This window comes from Vulpes lagopus, chromosome 8 (assembly GCF_018345385.1).
Source record: "Vulpes lagopus strain Blue_001 chromosome 8, ASM1834538v1, whole genome shotgun sequence".
In the NCBI taxonomy this organism is placed as follows: Eukaryota; Metazoa; Chordata; class Mammalia; order Carnivora; family Canidae; genus Vulpes; species Vulpes lagopus.
The window spans coordinates 102,235,586-102,255,653 of record NC_054831.1 but is presented as its reverse complement, the minus strand read 5'-3'; the positions used below and the strand labels follow the sequence as shown (position 1 = coordinate 102,255,653).

Genomic DNA, 20,068 nt, shown 5'->3' with positions numbered 1-20,068 from the left:
CTCAGACTCCCTAGGTGCTAAGGAGCATTTTCACAGTAATCTGTGCATAATCACCAACCTCTAAGCAATAAAATGAAGATGAATAAAGTGGACAGAGTAAATTCCCAGGTTACGAAGACTTGAGGCTTTGCGTGTGATGTATTTCACATGGTGATATATGTGTGATACAAATGTTTATGTAGTCAAATCAGCACATTCTGATATTTTCTTTCTCCATTACAACTGGGTGGCATTGACAGTGATGAAAATCAAATAGTTTGATTCAGAGGACCAAAGACACTGTAACCATGATTCACCCCTAAAGTCAAATGTAATGTTACAAAGCCAGGAAATGGTTTGGTTATGTATTCACAAGTTTTCTCTATATGAACAACATGTATTGCATAAGCATCTATATAGGAGATTGTGTAAGTAAAAAGGAACAACTACTTTGCAGGAAATGAAAATTGAAGCATATCCTAGGACAACAGGTAGCTGGAATAACGAAAAGAAGGTAAAGCTGAAGAGTAACCTTAACAGGAATGAGAGGTAAAGGTGCACATCCAATGATGCACTCGCCAACTCTGCTGATAGATGGATGCCTTATTGTGGGACCAGTCTAATTCTGGAGGCACTAGTATGCATGGCTGTTAGCTACTCAAATTAGCTCAGGTGGTATTTATATATGACTCGAAAACTGGCTGCACCTTTTTTTTTCTACAGATAGGAATTTGATGGGTTCATCTAGAGCCCCTCCAAGGGTTTGTAAAAGACTCAAAGCCCTCTGTGACAGAGCGGTTTTCTCTGATGGCACAACTAACAGCACAGAGCCTGGTATCATGAGAAGTGGAGTCAAGCCTTATAAAGAGAGATTTCATCCCACATCTTAGCTCCCCAAATATCCAAATCCTAACACTACTGTGTTCTTAACTTTGACCCAAAACTTCTGGTCTGATCTAGTGAGATGTGCAGAAAAACTGAAACAAAACAATCCTTAAATAACTGAGCAAGCTTAGGGGAGTTCAGATGGCGATACAATAGAAGGCCACTAAGCCCCAGAGCCCTACTACCAGGGCACTGATCAGAGTTCCACCAGCCCAGATTCAAACTTTATTTTTCTTCTTTTATGTGACCTCACTTGTGTATAATAGAACTCCACCACAAGAGGAGATGTGGTAAAACATGAGGAGGTTTGAAACATACTTCAAAAAGGGTGATATTTTAAACATTTATTCCCTGTAAATTGCTCTGCCAACAATACCCAATGGACTGACTTTAAAACGAGGCATGACCACAAGAAGAGCTTAGGAACCAGTGCCAGGAAAGCAGAGCTAACTGCGGACCAGGTAACGTGCTAAAGGGCTTATCCACACTATCTCATACTACATGTCAGTAATCACTAAAACAGCTCAGGAGTCGCGCTGGGCCTAGTAGGGTGGTGGGGACCGGCGGCACGTGGGGGGTGGGGGTGGGGGCTCTGCACGGAGCTCGCGGGCGATGTGACGCTCGCCGGTTACGCTGGCACAGACCTCGGAGAGTGAGGATGTCGGTTCCCGCGGCGGGGCTGCCCCCGCGCCTGGCGCTCTCAGCCTTGGCCGGCGCGGGGCGCTTTTGCGTTCTGGGGCCGGGAGCGGCGAGGCGGACGGGCGTGTGCCCCGGGCACCGCCGGGCCCTGTCTGACCTCCACCCGCAGCCGGTGCCCACGCAGGGCTTCAAGGACTCACCGTCCTGGTTCCCCAGATGCCGCTCAGAGCCCAGGAGCTACATCACCAGTCCGAAACTGGCCACGACCTTGGCGCATATCCTGGAGAACGAAAGGAAAACCGCCGACAGGCTCCTGCTGGAGTGCAATCCAGGTCCTGGGATTCTGACTCAAGCATTACTTAAAAGCAAGGCCAAAGTGATTGCCCTTGAAAGTAACAGAACTTTTCTTCCACATTTGCAGTCCCTGCGAAAAAAGGTGGATGGAGAACTAGAAGTGATCTACTGTGACTTCTTTAAAATGGATCCTAGAAATTTTGGAATAGTAAAACCACCCATTATGATTTCAGAAACACTTTTTCAGCATTTGGGAATAGCAGCAGTTCCTTGGTCAGAAGATATTCCACTAAGAGTAGTTGGAATTTTCCCAGCAAAAAATGAGAAAAAGATACTTTGGAAACTTTTATATGACCTATATTCTTCAACTTCTGTATATAGTTATGGACGAGTACAACTAAATATGTTTATTACTGAAAGGGAATATGAGAAACTGGTGGCAAGTCCTGAAACTCCACACTTGTATCAAGTATTAAGTGTGCTCTGGCAAGTAGCCTGTGATTAAGCTTCTGCATGTGGAGCCTCGGTCCTCATTTGGCGTATATGGCCAAAGTGGGCAACTGGATGATCCGAAGAATAAGAAACCATTAGAAAAGTAAACAAACAAGTAGGACAAAACATGTGTTTAATTCAACTGACTCCTCATCAGAATTTATTTACAGAGAATTTAACATCTATTAACTATGATGTATTTTTTCTCATGTTAAAGCAGTGTTTTATGAAGAGCAATTTCAAGCTAATGGACCATTTACAGTTATTGAGTCCAGTTAATGCAGCAGCTATATTGAAGCAAATAGGGAAAGATGGAGACACGAAAATAACAGATCTGTATCCTCAAGACTTTAAACAGCTTTTTGAAGCTATAGAGTATTTCAGAGAATCTTGCAGGTGGCTCTTTGATGATTGTATGGAAGAGATGATCATGTAGGAACTTGATTGCCCATACCTGAGCCATTGATATATTTGAAAATTATGGCACAAATGGAAGAGAACCACATTTAAAAAGCTTCCAGCCTTTCAACAGAAGATAACTCTTCTTGTTTTGCAGATTGAGCAGATAATTTCTTTTGAAGGTGATAGTTTCCTAAACCATGGATGCCATTATATTCACAGAAAATAAAATGAAAACTTCAGTTAATTGTGAAAAAAATAAAATAAAATAAAATAAAACAGCTCAGGATGTTAAAAATTATCACCATGTTAAAGATAAGGAAAAAGAGAGAAATTAAGAGGCTTCCAAGGGTCACACAACCACAGTAGCCATGGAGATGCCTATTGATAGTGAGTTTTTCTGCTCTTGGCATCTCACCTTTTCCTGCAGAGACTCCACAGTAAATCTGCAAACATACGGGGGGGAATAAAGCACTGGATTTCAAGTCACCATGTGTGAATCCGAATGCTGGCTCTGCCACCTGCCCCAGGCAAATTACCTAACATCTCTGAATGGCGGAGTCCTCATTCGAACATGGGATGTTTGAAGAAGTAAAAAGGTTTACAAAGAAAAGACAGTGCCTGGCATGCAGTAAAACTTTACAAATATTATACCCCCAAAGTGCATTCATCCTTAGCCATTTAGTAGAATTACAGAGACTTAACCTGGATACATACTTCCAGGCACTTGCTCCATATCACACAATATACAAACAAATAGCATCAAGGTACTTAATCATTTTGTGGGAAGAAAGAAGACAGCATCCACAGATACACTGAAAAATGAAGGTGGGAAAAAATGTCTATGTTGTTTTATCTTTTCCATTAGGGCAAAGCTTGAAACAAATTGACAAAGGTTTTTATTCCCCTAATATTAGTCCAATTAATTCAACAGAATTTGAAATTAACATAGGTTTCAATTTAGGCGCATTATTACTTTTTAACTAGTGCTGCATATCTAGGCTACTATTTATGACACAAATCTTATTTAGCAGAAAGTCTCCTTATAAGCTGGATGACCTACCGGGCTCTCTGAATCTCATCAGCACAAAAGCCAAAAAAAGGTTAATCCTGATTTAGCCGCCTAGACATTAAAAGCTGATCAGCTCGTTCTGTCCTTTTGTTCTGTCCCACCTGCACAAATCCTCCAGGCTCTGTCCCACTCTGCTCCAACATGCTGGGTGTCAGGAGGGCCCCAGGCTGGTGACAAGAAGGGACTTCACCGAGACTGTCCCATCCCCATCCCTGCCCTGTACACGTGTCACTGCCAGAGGGTTCACACATGGTGTCCACAAACTCAGAGGAGAAAATCATCCATCTGTCCCCAGCTTTGTGTTGTGCAGGGTCTTATCAGAGTTTGTATATCCTCTTTATTTTTGTTTAAAAAAGAACAAGAGAAAGAAAGCAATCGGATTATTGCAGTATCAGGGGTTACAATTGTGGCTGGCATATCTGCAACTAAGAATGTCCAGGAGCTGCAGCACTCTGGGTGCCAACCCCAGAAGAGCTGAGAGGAGACAAAGCAAGCAAGCCTAAAAGTCACAGAGAATTCTGCAGCTCAGTGGGGGGTTTTGCCATCATTATACAAACAAGCAAGAAAGAAAATGAACCAGCAGGCAGAAAATCATTTGGTCTAACAAATGCATGTTCCTGATTTTAAAAGAAAAGCAGGTCCAGAGGTGGGGGGGGGGGCAGGGACCCCAAAAAGAGGCCTTCCTTTGACCTAATGTTCTCCTCTGTCAATTCCTTTCTCTCTCTTCCACTTACTGCCTTGGGTCAAATCCTGCTTCCATAGGACTTACTAACTGTAGGTTCATAGGCAAGTTATTTAAGGGGAAACCTTAGTGGCTCAGTGGCTGAGCATCTGCCTTTGGCTCATGGCATGATCTCGGGGTCCTGGGATTGAGTCCCACATCGGGCTCCCCACAGGGAGCCTGCTTCTCCCTCTGTCTGTGTCTCTGCCTCTCTGTGTCTCTCATGAATAAAAAAATCTTAAAAAAATAAAATAAAATAATAAATGATGTTCCCTTATTTCTTCATCTATAAAAAGAGGATACTAAGAGTCCATACCTCATGGAACTACTGTAGGGATTAAATGAGTCCCTGCAAAGAGTGCTAGACTCATGAGGAACACTGCAAGGCCATGCTAAGTTTGGATCTGCACAAGTCTGCAGACTTGGACTGGCTACTACACTTGAGGATGTCCCTCAGTGATGTGGGATTCACTGTAACACAGAGGAGGCACTTCTAGTAAAGAGACTGAGGGTAGCATGCAGTCTACTGAGGAGGGGTTATGGACTTGAACTCAAGGTTTTAGACATAAAAATCTGAGCAGGTAGTAGACAAAAGGACCCACAAGTGGACAGGGCCTTTGAGAGATGTCCACTCTATCATGGAGTATCTTTGGGCCAGGAAAACTGAGAATCTTTGGGCAGGAGGGAGAGGAAGACAGGCCTTTGTAATGGGAAGCCAGGAAGCCGGGAGGTAGCCCACATCCAGCATTAGTGACAGGAAACTCAATGAAAAGATCAGGAACACTTCTGTGTTAGTTCAGGGCTTCTGAGTGTTAGAAACCAAGACAGAATTAGATGTACCCGAGATGTGTTGGAGGAAGCACTTGTAAAGATAGCAGCAGAAGGGAGCCAGAGAAGGCAGGGGAGAACTATGAGACTGTGATGCAGGTCTGATTCCTATGAAGGAGTAAGAGGCAGGAGGAGTTTGGGCAGGGAGAGTCCCAGAAAGTCTTGGCCAGGCCAATGGGAAGTACTCGAGCCAAAGTTGCCTATAACCTATAGGAGAAAGGGCTAGTGTCAGTCTGTGCTGGTCACTGGCTGAGAGGAGTCTATAGAAGTGAGGCTCCAGCAGGAGAATTTGGTGGTGGGTCCAGAAGGACAGCAGCAGGGGCCATCAGTCAATTATGCTTCTGCAGCAGAAAACCTGAGACTTCATTTTCACAGCCACCACACTCCACTTGTGCTGCAGAAATTAATTCTGTCGCTTGGAAGAAGCTCCTCCATGGCTCTTGGATACCATCTCTTACTCAGGGTTAGCGGTCTGGGGGCAACACCGGCTCTCAATCTCTCCCTCCTCTACCATCTACTGGAAATTCCTTCATCCTCCACTATTATCATGGCAGAGTTTGGCGGCTTATCTGTCAGTGTGACCCAAATGCTCATTTCTTCTGGGAAATCACACCCTTCCGAATGAGAGATGGCTACACATATCCAGTGGGTGAGGGAATCCCCCGGATGCCAAAGTGGATTGGAGGATTGCACACACACTTCCCCCGGCCCCATTATGCAAACAGGTCTACTGCCGTTGCTGCCAGGACAGTGACTTCTTGCCTGTTCAGGACCCTTGAACACAAATTGTCTAAAGTACTTTGACCGCAGAGATAGTTTGGACTTCAAGAGGATGTGACTGTGGCCTCTGGCAGATTATCATTTTCAAGTCTTCCAGCCCAGAATGAGACAGATAGAAAGCACAAAATCTCCAATGGGAAAAATCACCAGGAGTGATTTCCCTATGGCCTAATCATATTTCCCAGACTCCTGTATTTTTCCTATTGGAGACATGGTGTCATAGAGAGGGTTCTATTTAATGTATATACTGCATCATAAAGGAAAGCCCTCCACCCTTTCAGAGAACTGCCTCCAAGGTAGTGCATCAACCATGGCTTCAAACATTTCCAGGATTTTCTGAGGTCAGCTCCTTCTGAATAATGGATGGTGTAGAACAAGGTAAGATCGGCAGAAACTATGGTCTTGATCCTATTCCCACTTCTCCTTTGCTGTAAAGTCAGATCCCTAATCAGATCTATAGCTGTTGGGTCAAGCTTTCTGAGAGTCTCTGGATAATGGTGCTGGCTGAGATTCTGCAGACAGGAAAAGCAAACACATACCCAGAGTAGATATCTATCCCTGTGAGGATGAGCCACCAGCCTTTCCAGGGCAGGCCCATGTAGCCACTTTGCCACCAAGTGGCCAGTTGGACTCTTCAAGGAATATGCTGTTACACGGGCTCAGATCTGGCTCTCTTGCAGACAGGGAGGGCATTTAGAAGCAGCAAGGGCTACGGATGATGGTGTAGAACTCATGGCCACTACTCTGTCCACACCACCAAATGCACTGCATGACCTTGGGCAAATCACATGGCCTCTCTGCATCTCAGTATCCTTCAATGAATAATAAGGGAGACTGGACTATATGTTCCCTGAAACCTCTTCCATGTCCAACACTATGAACCTCTATGACATGAAGATCTGACATATCCCTAAATAGGGATGGGGGTGGTCCTCTAACTGTGAGTTGATGCATAGCAAGCCTTCTCTTGAATTACCTCAATTACTATTGACTAGAGAAATTCACAGCAGTCTGAAAAGTGAAACGTGAGGTTTTGTTGCTTTCAAGTAAACTAAGCAAATGTCTAGTAAAGAACCTACTTTAATCAAAAGAGAAAATGTGGTTATTTTTTATTTCACTAACTTGCATGCGAGTGGTTAAAAGCAAAACAAAACTACAACTCTTTAAACCTCTGCCTCAAATTCACTACTCAACCAGGTTTGTAATCACCACCAGCAGGGTTCTCAGTCTAACTAATTTTAGACAGGGTATCACCAGGGTGACAGATGTAACCAACATGATAAAATCCAGATGTTTACTGATCACATTTGAGGTTTCAGGGCCTGGGCCAGTTAACTGTTTTCCTGCCTGCTCCATCCATGCTTCTCTTTCTGAGAACTTCCTTGTTACTCTTGTCCAGCTTGACCCTATACAAATTATTTAATTTCTCTGTAAGTTGCTCCATGTCTTTGCCTATAAAAAAGACATAACCAGGTCTACCTCCCAACATAGTTGTGAGGATTAAATGAGATCACGCACATAAAGTGGTTAACCCAGATCTGGAGTATTTGAGGTCTTAAATCATGGTGATTACCATTAGTATGATTTGTTGGTAATTGAACTGCCTCATTCTGCAATTCCCATGCCACTAGATACCCTCAGTTCTATTTGCCTCAGCTGTGGGTGTGCTCCCAATTTTCTCAGCCCTTGGGAGGAAGTAAACTTTAATTTCCCCTGTTCTCTTGTTCTGGACATTGGCATTCCACTTGTATCTAAACCTTGGTGATTTCCCAGCATCCAGGATCTTATGTGGAGATATGAAGATATCTCCAAAGTGAAGGTAGAAACAGCTTGATTTCAAATATCTTAAATATCTTAAATAGTCTTCAATATCTTAAATAGTCTTCCTTCCTTCACTCTAAAACAGTCTATTCCAGGTATAACTCACAAAATCTGTGAAGGAAGATTTCATGTGCCAAACAAAGGTAAGCCAATGGCTCAGACTGGGTCCAAAGTACCAGAGTCTAATTTGGGGACAATGACCAATATGAGCTCAAAGCAAATAATGGGATGAAAAGTGTTGTCCCTAAAATGATTTCACTACAAAATAAAATTCTGCCTTTTCTCCACCTAATTTAAAAGCAGTCCCATTGAAACTCTTATTTTTCAATGGAAGGAGGCTACAAGTTTTTGATACCACCAACCAATATCTAGTTGTAGGTGATGGTTTTCATACTTTCCCCCCATTTACTTTTAGGTGTGAGACAACCAGGTTTAGCCATCCTAAAGTCAGAGACAAGAAGGCAGACGCAGAGTAGATGTGCAGTTTGCTTGGGATCACAGAGGTGAAGGAACAGCTCTACATTCTTTCTTATTTAGACTAGATTGGAGTCAGCAAAATTCTTCTGGAAAGACAGAGATAGTAAATAATTTCAAGCTTTGCAACCACACATGGCTTCTGTTGCATATTCATCTTAACCACATTTTTTCCAACACTTTGAGAATATAAAAATCTTAGCTTACATGACACATTAAAACAGGTGGTGGGCTGGATTTGGCCTGCAGGCCACAGTTTGTCAACCTCTGGACTAGAACAATTTTGTTGATGTATGATTTGCATTTTACTTTTTACCCTGTCCCATGAGCCAGATAAAATTTTAAAATGCCTTCAGATTTTACCACTAGTTTTTGTTTTTTTTATAGGGGAGGTGGTGTTTTTTTGTTTTGTTTTGTTTTGTTTTGGTTGTTTTTTGTGGGTTTTTTTGTTCAATAGTAATTATAGGATTTTGGATTCTTTTTTCATAGTTAATTCTCTTTCCAAAGGTTCTAAAAGTAAATGAAAAATTTATAGGTCTCTAACAGATTCTTCTGCCTAAAATAGCTAAATAATTTGACTATACTTCTCTGAAGAGCAAAATGTGTCAGTCCAACCCCTCTGATTTAAAAACATCCTAGGTAGTCTAAACTTCCAAAGATTTCAAATAGTGTTATTTCCAAAAGTTTCTGGATATAAAAGGGAGACAGAATTGGGCTTCTGAGCTTAAGCTAAACTTTACTACTTGTCAGCACTCTAAACTTAACCATTGAATCTTTCTCTGAAAAATTCATCAACCCATATGAATAGCACACTGAGAGGTTGAAATGAATATAAAGATTCAGATTCTTTCATCAACATTCATTTGTCTGAGTATTTAGTCCTCATAACTTTTTTAGGGGTTAAAGATCACTTTCCTTGTTGACTTAGAAAAAGCAAACAGGAACTCAATACCATGTTAATAAATACTAGAGTCACCCTAGGTCAAAGTAAGTCATTCTTCAAATGTTATTGGCCTTAATCTGTTATGGGAATTGTTCTTCTTATGTCCTAGAGTTATAGGAAATGTGAGGTTTCAGTAAACCAGATGCTAAGATGACTTTCTTCAGAATCTATTCCATATGCTAATTGTTTCACAAACCCACTCATTTCTCAACCAGGTGGGTCATGATTTTTTTGGCATAGCATTGATGAAAAGCGTATCCCATATGTTATACATTACACAATTGGTATCTACCCAAGAGTCAGGGTCCATCCCTCTCCTCCTTTCCCCCACCTTCCTTTAGAAAATTAAGGATTGGCAACAGACAGAAGCTGGATACTGTATGTGCTCCATCAGTTCCTGCAGAAGCATTTCTAAAACCCAGGCCCCAGGTGACAGTCTTTGCCTGCTGTTCTATACACCCACCTGTTTGTTTCTCCTTCGTGGGCTGCAGGGTCACCCTCCAATCACTTTGCATCTTTGTACACTTCCTTAGGATTTTCCCCCTATCCCCTTAGATAAAATAATTACAGTATAAACTTCCAGTTATAAAATAAAAATATGTCATGGGAATATAACATACAGCTTGGTGACTATAGTTAATAATATGGTACTGCATATTTGAAAATTGCTGAGTATACTTTAAAAGTCCTCATCACAAGAAAAAAATTGTATGGGGGATGGATGTAAACTAGACTTACTGGGATAATCATTTGGCCATATATATAAATATTGAATCATTATGTTATATACTTGAAACTAAGATGATTTTATATGTCAATTATACCGTAATAATTTTTTAAAATAAAAAACTACACTTTGGGCTATTTCTATGATGTTTTAAATTTGAATTTGTCATATACTCCCATCTAAATAAAACCAACCAGATTTCATACGTAAAATATATAATCTACCCATCAACCATATTTAAGAGAAAATGTATAATCCATACAGAAATTATCATCCAAGTATTTGTTATTCCTACTGCTAAATCCTACTTCAGTCACTAGTCTTGGACTTAGTTATTAGAGGCCCTTCTCCAACAATTACACTGTCTAGGCAAATAAAAAACCACATACCATAGAAACCAGTAGTTTTCAGAGTTTTATGTGCACAAGAATCAGGAGAACTGGTCAAAGCTACAGATCACCAAACCCCAGATTGGATTTTAAATGTCTGAGGTCGGGCAGCCCTGGTGGCGCAGTGGTTTAGCACCGCCTGCAGCCTGGGGTGTGATCCTGAGGACCTGGGATCGAGTCCCATGTCGGGTTCCCTGCCTGCTTCTCCCTCTGCCTGTGTCTCTGCCTCTCTCTCTCTCTCTATGTCTCTATGAATAAATAAAATCTTTAAAAAAATAAAATAATAAAATGTCTGAAGTAAACCCTGGAAATGTGAATTTCAGCAAGTTCCCCAGGTGAATCTGATGTAGGCAATCCATTGAAAAGGTACACAATCTAAAAGATTAAGACCCTTTTGGGAAACACTCTAAAATATCATCGGGTAAAAGTTGGTTTCATTTTGCTTAATGATGCCAAGATGAGAGTAACAAAGTAATCATTAATTTGTAAAATTATAGGTCTTATACATCCATGTGTTAAGAGTTCTCCACACACAAAAAAACAATAGGATGTATATGGAGAGAGAAAGAAATATATTTCAAGGAATTGGCTCAAGGAATTGTGGAGGTGTGCCAAGTCCACAATCAGATGGAGTAGTCTGGCAGTTGGAGACTCAAGAAGGAGCTGCCATCTCAGTCCAGAGACAGCCTGCTATAGAACCAGGAAGAGCCAATGTGGCATATCAAGGCTGAAGGTAGTCTGATGGAGAATCCTCTCCTCTCCATCAAGGAAAAGTCATCTTTTGTTCAAGTCTTCAACTGATTAGATAAGGCTCACCCACATTAGAGGGTTTAATGAGGTTTACTCAAAGTCTACCAATTTAAATGTAAATCTCACCCAAAACATCCTCACAGAAACAGCAAGAATTGTGTTCACCAAATACCTGGGCATTGAGATCCAGTCAAGTCAATACATAAAATTAACCATCACAGTCAAGTTATCCAATACAAGGAGTTAAGATTTGGGAGACATGGATCATAATCTCGTACCTCCCTAATTATCTGATTCATCAGTTCTTCAGCCTTAGTGCCATCTTTAGGATAGAACTTCTAAAGTAAAATTCCCATCTTTAACAGGCAAGTAGAGCAATCAACAATTTTTAAGTGTTGTTGGGCTGATCATACTCCCCGCCCCCCCCAACCCATCCCAAGTTACCAGGAGAATAGTTGGCAAACATGTCCAAATAATTCACTGTGGCTAAGAATATCCTCAGTTAACTTCTTCATTTAGGAATCAAAGCCTTCAAATTCTTTAGTATCACGCTCTAATTGGATAAGCTAATTACAAGTAAAAGAGTATAATAGACTTTAGAAGTGGGTATGAGGTTTTCTCAACACTTTAAATGTACAGGTTGCAGGATCCCTAGGTGGCTCAGTGGTTTAGCGCCTGCCTTTGGCCCAGGGAGTAATCCTGGAGTCCCAGGATCAAGTCCCTCATCGGGCTCCCTGTGTGGAGCCTGCTTCTCCCTCTGCCTGTGTTTCTGCCTCTCTCTCCCTCCCCCACTCCTCTCTGTCTCTCATGAATAAATAAATAAAATATTTAAAAAATAAAAAAAATAAATGAATAGGTTGTTAGCCCAGGATTCAGGAGGTAGTTTTCTCTGCCATGCATTCATTTAATCATTATTTAACTTTCGTTAAGCTATGACCCTACTCCAGGTTTTGACATGCTAGGAATATTAACATGAGTTAAGACAATCAATTGCTGACTTCATTCAAGTGGTCCAGATAATGAGAAACAAACATACACACAGCAAAAATCATCCTAACCATTTACTGAGTGTCTACTATATGAGAGTGACCAGGCTATATATTCTTTTCTTCCAGGCCTTATAAACTTCCTGAAGGGTAATTAATCCTATTCTCTTTTGAGACCACTGAGCCTAAGAGTGGTTCAGTAACTTAAGACCTCAGAACCAGTAGTTTCTAAGAGAAAGCTATAAATCTACCACTATGTATTTCTTACTCAAATCTACACGCTCATTCTTTTTTTTTTTCCAAGTTATTTACTTATTTATTTATTTATTTATGAGAGAGAGAGAGAGAGAGAGAGAGAGAGAGAGAGAGAGAAGGGCGCAGGGAGAAAAGCAGGCTCCATGCAGGGAGCCCGATACGGGACTCGATCCCAGGTCTCCAGGATCATGCCCTGGGCCGAAGGCAGCACCAAACCGCTGAGCCATACAGGCTGCCCTACACTCTCATTCTAATATAGAACTATCGAGCAAAAGAAGCCCAATAATTGTGCCGTCCACATGGCATGAAGAAAGAAACACAAGGATGTTTGGTTTGGAGAACATAACATTTAAACTGGCTCAAATGGGCAAAAATTTGCCACAATGAAATAAGGGGATTCTAAATATACCTAACCAGCATAAAAAGTGGTATGGTAAAATGAAAGTGCCTGTTTTTCAGTCTCCATGGGAAGACTGCTATAGCAGAAGATAAGGGACATAAAGATGAATTCAGAGATGGGGCTCAGGGTGGATAAAGCCTTGAATATGGACTTTTCCCTGTAAGTCTGGGGGGTTTTAAATTAAGAGTCTGCCATTACAATGGGAACAGCATCCTGTCATAATCTGAATAGCCAGGATTCAACTACAGTTATTATTCAACTGAATTATTGACCCTTTTTCCATTCAATCAGCAGTTACAAGGGAATAGAAAGCTCCTAATTTTGAAAATAGAACATTAAAATCAACCTGTTCATGAGTAATATGATAGTTCCAATTTTAAAAATATCAGGTTATCATAAAATGTTTAAAACGATACGTGTTTTAAAGAAGAAAAAATCTGTTAAAAGCAAGAGAAGCTCATATCTACGTAATAAAATGTTCTTTATATTCTAATAACCAAAGCATTTTTGGTGTGTATATTCTTATTGTAAGCTACAAATAAGTTGAACAAAGGTGATTACTTTCTTGTCAGCCCTTCCTTCCTCACAGAGGACTCCCCATCATCTCTGTCATTTCTGCCCTCAACAGTGTTGATGGCAATCATATCACAAACACCAATGAGAAATAGAAAAATGAAGGCCAGCAATTCAAACAAAGTACTTCAACTTTTTCTGCAGAACTTTGATTTATTTGGGGATGCTAGTTATAAATTCCACACATATTCAAACAATGGGTCGGCCCCATTCAATTTGTGCCTTTTAATGAATTGACATTGTATTTGATTTGCAATTTAATACCATACATTATGGAAGCTCAGGCTTTAAGTGCACACTCTTACAGCATACTCTGAAGTACTTTTAAAGTGAAGTCTAAAATAACTATTTGTATATTATTCAAAAGCTTACTTCTCTTCAATCTTTAAGTCTTTAAGGGGAGAAACCACTAGTTCTTTCCTACCATTAATTTAATCGAGATTCAAAATATTCGCTTTTGGAGGGTAGAGTTCAATAGAATTCATTTATAGGTACACACTTTATTCTCAATTTCCTTCATAATTCTGACTATAAAAATCTACCAAATAATTGTTATATGTTTCCTTAAATGACCATCAAAGGAAGCATGGGTCTTTGATATTCCCTTTTGAAAAGATACTTTCATAAACCTCCAAGGGAATAATGAGGAATTTTCTTTTACTTTTAAAAGGAGCCTCAATGCTTCCCAAGTTGACAAACACTGCTTTCCAAAGGTGATATCTAGATAGTTTAACAAACGAAACATCCTTGTTATTTTGGAGGCAATAGGGTAGGAAATGCATGTTTTGTACAAATATTCCAAATTTTCTTGGCATTTACATGTACATTTGAATAATGAAATTTCTGCTAAGTGGAGTCTGGAAGAGGATATCCAAATGCCAACACAAACAACTACGATCAGAGTGTACAGTTTCAAGAAGCACTGACTACTGAAGAAGTTACTCTGCACCAGAACATTTGGCTGGAGAACTTACACAAGAAAAATCTGTAACAAATCAAAAACCATAACGACAGTCTCTAAGATGAAGTCCAAGTTCTCTACTTCCCCCCAAATTTTGTTGTATCAAACACAACACATAAGTTAGCCATCACCTGAGGCTACTTGTCTTGTTCACACAAGCCTTCGACATCAGTGGGTATTAGCGAGTAAAGGTAAGCACACACATCCACACACACAAGAACAGCAGGTTTAGAAACCAGGTGTAACATAGAGCAAGTATTTACAGCTATTTGATTATACAAAGCAAATTAATGAAAGTTATTTGCTTAATCGGGATTTTTTTTTCCATAAAATGTTACAGAACTTGCCATGCTAAGGGGCTTCTTTCCTCAAAGGTCTTAGTTCTGTCCAATCCTTCATTCTATGTGTTTTCCATTCCCTCTGGTATAGAATAAGATTACATAATCATCACCAACTTTTAAAGGGCCTCTCATATTTGTGTGTGATTCTGTTCACGTGTATATTCTTTTCTCTTCCAAAATGCTAAGAGATTCCATTTGGTCTCCTGAAAACCTAAATCAATTCTTGGATTAAGTCAAATCAAATTGCCAGTTCCAAATGTTGCCTAGAACACAATTGTGCTTGTGGAGAGTGTCCTGGGGTTACTGGTCAGCCCTGCTCTGGGTGTTGGCTTGGTTCCTTGCACAGCATCTTGGGAAAGGTCTGTACTTGTTGGGAGGAGAAAAAATCCTTTTTGGAAAGACCCATTCCTTAAAAAGTGAAGTTTTATTTATATTCTGAGAAAGGGTGATTGGTTTAACTGTTGTGAACCAAATGTACAAAAGGTACAAAGCATAAAACCAAAACATTTGTCCATCCAAATCTTTGAGCATCTGTGCTCTGTGATGAGAATAAACAGACAAAATGGATATGTTTTCTCCCCTCTAAATGCTAAAATCTACTGGAAGAGACAGCTACATAAATAGGTAATTAGTATTATATAATACATGCTACAAGAGAGTATGTGAATATAGTGATGTGCAACCCAAAAGAGGGGAGGATTTTTGTTTTTGTTTGTGTGATTTTCCCCTTTTGCTGGCATCTCTTTCAAGAAGCCTCCTAAGACAGAAGCAAAACAAAGACATACTGAATATGCATCTGGAGGCATCACACAGGGACGCAGGTTTCGTTGTATCAGGAATGAATAAGGTGCTGATTATATAAGTGTCATTACCTGCCTGTGTTGAGCTGTGACTATTTCTAGCACATTGCTAAGAACTGAGGCTTCTCAGCAGCAGTGCCAAGGAAACTGTTGGAGGTTGCCAGTCATTTTAGAGAAATGCCACAGAACACTGCATGCCAGATGGCTACTGATGAAAGTGATGAAGGTTCATGCTTGGAAATGAAGTCCAATTCCATATTTGGTCCTTCTTTCCTTCTTTCTCTGTTGAATGCATAAGAGAGTACAAACTCAGCCTTATTCTACTCCCGTCACACAAAATCCCCATTGTCCTTTCTTCCATTAATAAGGTCCTGGAGAGATGGAGTCAAGTTAAATCTGCTTTATCCCAAAGCCTCAGAGGTCCCACAGTCTGGTCTCTCACTGAGTTAGGCCTTTTCTCTTTTACCTCCTCTTATTCATGACTGCCAGAAATGACTGTCAATGGAATCCACTCAGGGTCGGCCTGCCAGCGACTCAAGTTTCTGTGAGGTAAGTTTTTCCCATCCCAACATCTCATGGGAGGTGAGAAAAGAAAAAGAAAAAAGAAAAAAAAATGCCCTGCTTGAAATATTTTATAATGGTTATGCTTTGTAGAAGACTTTCACCTACTCTCTGTGGAAGACCTTCCATACAACCACACCCCCCACCCCCCGCCACCTTTTCTTTCTCTGACTAGTATAGAATATTAGGAATAATTGCTTCTTCCTCATTCCTAACATGCTAGTTGGAGGGGGCTCTGCTGGGACAGTGATCGTGGTCTATCTCCCCTTCTCTTATTCTATCTTCAAGGAAGTGAAGTAGTAATGAGAAAAAAAAAAAAAAAAACAAACCTGAGCCTGCTTCTCCTAGCACCTTGCTTCTTTCATGCTAGGAGCTAAGTCACTTCTGTTCCTCCATGGTGGCTCCTAGGCAGGTGAGTCTGCTTAGTCTGGGCTAAGCAACAGCTGGATATCTTGCCTGGAATCATAGAATCATCATCCAAACTAAGGTTTTAACATAGTAAAGGTGACATTTTGGTACTCTATCTGCTATTAGGTCCCTTCAAAGAACCCTGGCAGATGAGAACAGTGATGTGAACTCCAAAAAAAAATGGCCTTCACTCTTTCTGAGATTTTTACTGGACAGAAAGCACCATGTTGCTTTCTGTTCTTTGCTCTTACGATGTAGGAGGCCTTACTAGGAGAAAGGGAAATAGGAGCAGATTTCTCAATCTACCCTGACGGCAACAAAAAAGCCCCAAGATGGAGCAGAACATCTCAGGAAGCCTTTACTTTTTGAAGCCTTTACTTTAACTTGGTTCTTGTCCTCTAGGGCAGGTAAAAAGCATTCTGACATTCAGGGATTCTGGGCTCATAACTGTCTTGGGACTCTTCTTTTCCTCCCATCTACCATATTCCCATAACTACATCTCCAAAAATCCTTCCTAAAGCTTTCCTAGAAGTGTGCTCTGGTCTCTGACAGCCAGATTGATGTTACTCTCTACTTTTTCACTGTATCTTGCCTAAAGGCATTTGAATGAATGAATGAGTAATGATAAAAGAAATGGAATGTCCTTTGCTTGCCCATCTGTAAAAGAGAGATGGGAACTTCTCTGATGTTCTTCAGGGTTACTTTTCTGCCCCACTAAAAAGTCTCAGGGCCAGTTGGAGATCAGAAGTGCCTCATTTGGTAACATAATAAAGTGTGAGAACATGCAGCTTGATTTTCATCACACTGGACTCTGCCCTGCAGTGCCTTAGACACTGGGGTTAGCATAAGATCTTTAATACTTAGGCTTCAAGTATTTTCACTGGGACCAGACAGCTGGACCGCCCAGCCTAAGACCAGGTCTCTACCGGCACAGGATGGTGAGGGAGAGGGCACTGTTCCAGGCAACTTGGAGGAATGGAGACTGAGCTTGGCTAGAAAAGACCTGAGAAAAGCAATTTTGATGCCTGGATAATCACCCCTGTTGCTTGCAAAAAGCATGCCAGTGGAAACCTGTCCCAGGAGTTTCCTAAGCTTAGAAAGTAAAATGATTGAAGCTCAATCCAGAATAAGGGTAGTGAGGCAATTAAGCAGGGGAAGGAGTGGGGCCTTCGCCTGGAGCAACTTCTATCCCATCAATTGAGAGAATTTACTTGCCCTCAAAGGAAGGTTATTTCAGCACCTGGCACCAGAATTCTCAATATATGAGCTCTCCAGTCCCCTTTGATCTGCACTTACTAGTTCCTGGATTATCAGGCAGTAACTAAGGGAAAGAACATGTTCTCTAACTGCACTTGGCCTGTGGGCTGTGATCAGCAATGAGGGCTATAGCTGCCACGTAGTTAGCCTACTTCATTGATAGGCTTACTCATCGGGGCTCCCTTCCAGAGATTCAACTGAACAGATTTTAGTCACCCCTAAGGTCAGACTACATCTATACCTATGCTGTGGGTTACTTTTAGCTGCCCACATCTTTCATCTCCTACCTCCCAAAAGAGGATGCCACCCAAAGAGACTCGAGGTATGATTTTTTGTTTGTTTTTTTAAGAGGGGAAGAGACTTAGGTTCAGGCAGTCCTGGATTTATCTCAGTTGTGTGACTCAGAGAAGCCATTTCATTTCTCACTTTTCTCATCTTAAAAAAAAAAAAAAAAAAAAAGACAATCTCATAGATTTGTTATGAGGACCAAGTGAAACATTTTATGTCAAGGACCAAAACAGCATCCTGTATGACTGGCATATAGCAAGTGCAGAATAAATGACCACTCTCTTCCCAACCTCTCCCCCAAACAGAACCTGGAGAGCTGTTCTAGACCAATGGTTCCATTCTGGTCGTGTGCACATGAGAGCCAAATGTTTAATTCCAGGAATTTTGTGAATCGGTTGATGTCTTGTTGGGAGCTTAACAACGGCCACAGTGGGAGTATTCACTTGGCAGAAATCAGCAGACACTAGAAATCAGACCTTCCTGCCAGTGGTCTGGTTTACTGGCACACCACCAGTGGTCTTCAAGGTATGGTCCTGCAACACCAGTAACCACACTGCCTGGAATCTTTTTAGACATGCAAATTAACCAGACACACCCTGGCCTTAATCCATCACAAACTCGGGAGGTGGGGCCCAGAAATGTGCTTCTATAACCCCTTCCAGTAGGGTTGTAATGTAGAATGTTAAATGACTAGCAGGGAGGGTAGTGTGGCCGAAGCGAAGTAGCCAGAGGGAGAGTGGGAAGAGGAGATGGGATGGTGGTGGTGAGGGCTGGAGAAACCTTGAATGATTCTGACGTGTGTTCCAAGTGATAAGGAAATGACCAAAGAGTTCTGAGGAGAACACACTATGTCTTTTAAATCCCATTTTAAAGGATCGCTGTGATTGTTATGTTGAGAACAGACAGTTGGCACCAGGGTGGTAAGAAAAGACAATGGCTTATAACAGGGTGATAGAAATACAGGTTAGGAAGCAGCTGGCTTCCAGATATATTTTGAAGATACAACTAGTAGGATTTGTTGTTGAAAGTTTAAAGGTAGAGAGTAAGGGAAAGGGAGAAGTCAAGAATGACTCAAAAGTTCTTTATTCTTTAGCCTGAGCCACTGGAAAAACAGATTTTCACTGAGATACAGAAAGAACAGGCTGATGAAAGGCAGTGGGTTGGAGATTAGGAGATCAGTCCATTTTGGACATAATGAGTTTGGAAGTCTATGAGACATCAAGAGGAAACGTCAAGGAGACTATTAGAACTCAGTCTAGAGTTTAGGGCAGGAGCCAGTCTGAAGACTTGGCTTTGGAAGTCAGCAACTTCTAGATGGTACTTGCTGTGTTGGTTTAAGATAGTGAATGCAAATGGAAGAAGTGGGTCCTAACTCTAGAAACTGTAGAGACTGGATGATGTGAAGGAACTAGCAAAGGACATGGAGAAAGAACAATCAATGTATATTATTAGTTCAATACAAATTATGGAAGGCTTCAGGGGTTAGAAACAACATACTGCAAGTAGCTCTACAACTTCAGTTAATGTTTCTCAGAACCTCCTACATCCTTTCTTAAACATCAGTGAGGCTTCACTCACAACCTTCCAAGTAAGGCAGGGTTGAGTTAACATATGAAGGGGGACCCACTGAGCCTGTCTGCTCTCCCTTTATGCTCTAAGATCCTGCAGGATTTGCTTCTCCCTAGGGAATAAAAGACTCGTTAACACAAGCTAACCACAGCCTGTAGCCAGCTCAGCAGACCATTCTGAAACTCTGCCTGTGTTTGTGAATGTTTTAGCTTTATCAAAAGGAACATGTAATTATCTTAAAAATATAATTCTTCATCTTTAAAATAAGCTAGAACACTCAAACCTTCTTAAGCCCACAATGCTTTCCCCAAGGATGGTTTAATCAATTCCCTTTTTAAGCTTTTAAAAGTCTCTGACTCATTTGAGCAAGTGGGGAAAAAGACAAAACATCAGTATCTTGCTAAAAAGATACTGTGGTTATTGGCACTGCAACAAAAATAACACTAAAATAAAGGCTCTATGTTCTCCAAATCAAG

The 20,068-nt window shown here is 41.0% G+C and overlaps 1 protein-coding gene across 1 annotated transcript; it reads left to right on the top strand.

Moving 5' to 3' along the window:
• Window positions 1–1,442: 1,442 nt before the first annotated feature.
• LOC121498114 (dimethyladenosine transferase 2, mitochondrial-like) lies at window positions 1,443–2,937 on the top strand. Its single transcript, XM_041768116.1, has 2 exons — window positions 1,443–2,404; window positions 2,507–2,937. Exon 1 carries the CDS (start codon window positions 1,523–1,525, stop codon window positions 2,300–2,302), a length of 780 nt encoding a protein of 259 aa, XP_041624050.1. The 5' UTR covers window positions 1,443–1,522; the 3' UTR covers window positions 2,303–2,404; window positions 2,507–2,937.
• Window positions 2,938–20,068: the final 17,131 nt, after the last annotated feature.

What these genes read in the sequence shown, in the direction of transcription:
- LOC121498114 (XM_041768116.1), top strand. Translation starts at nt 1,523, where the DNA reads ATGTCGGTTCCCGCGGCGGGGCTGCCCCCGCGCCTGGCGCTCTCAGCC.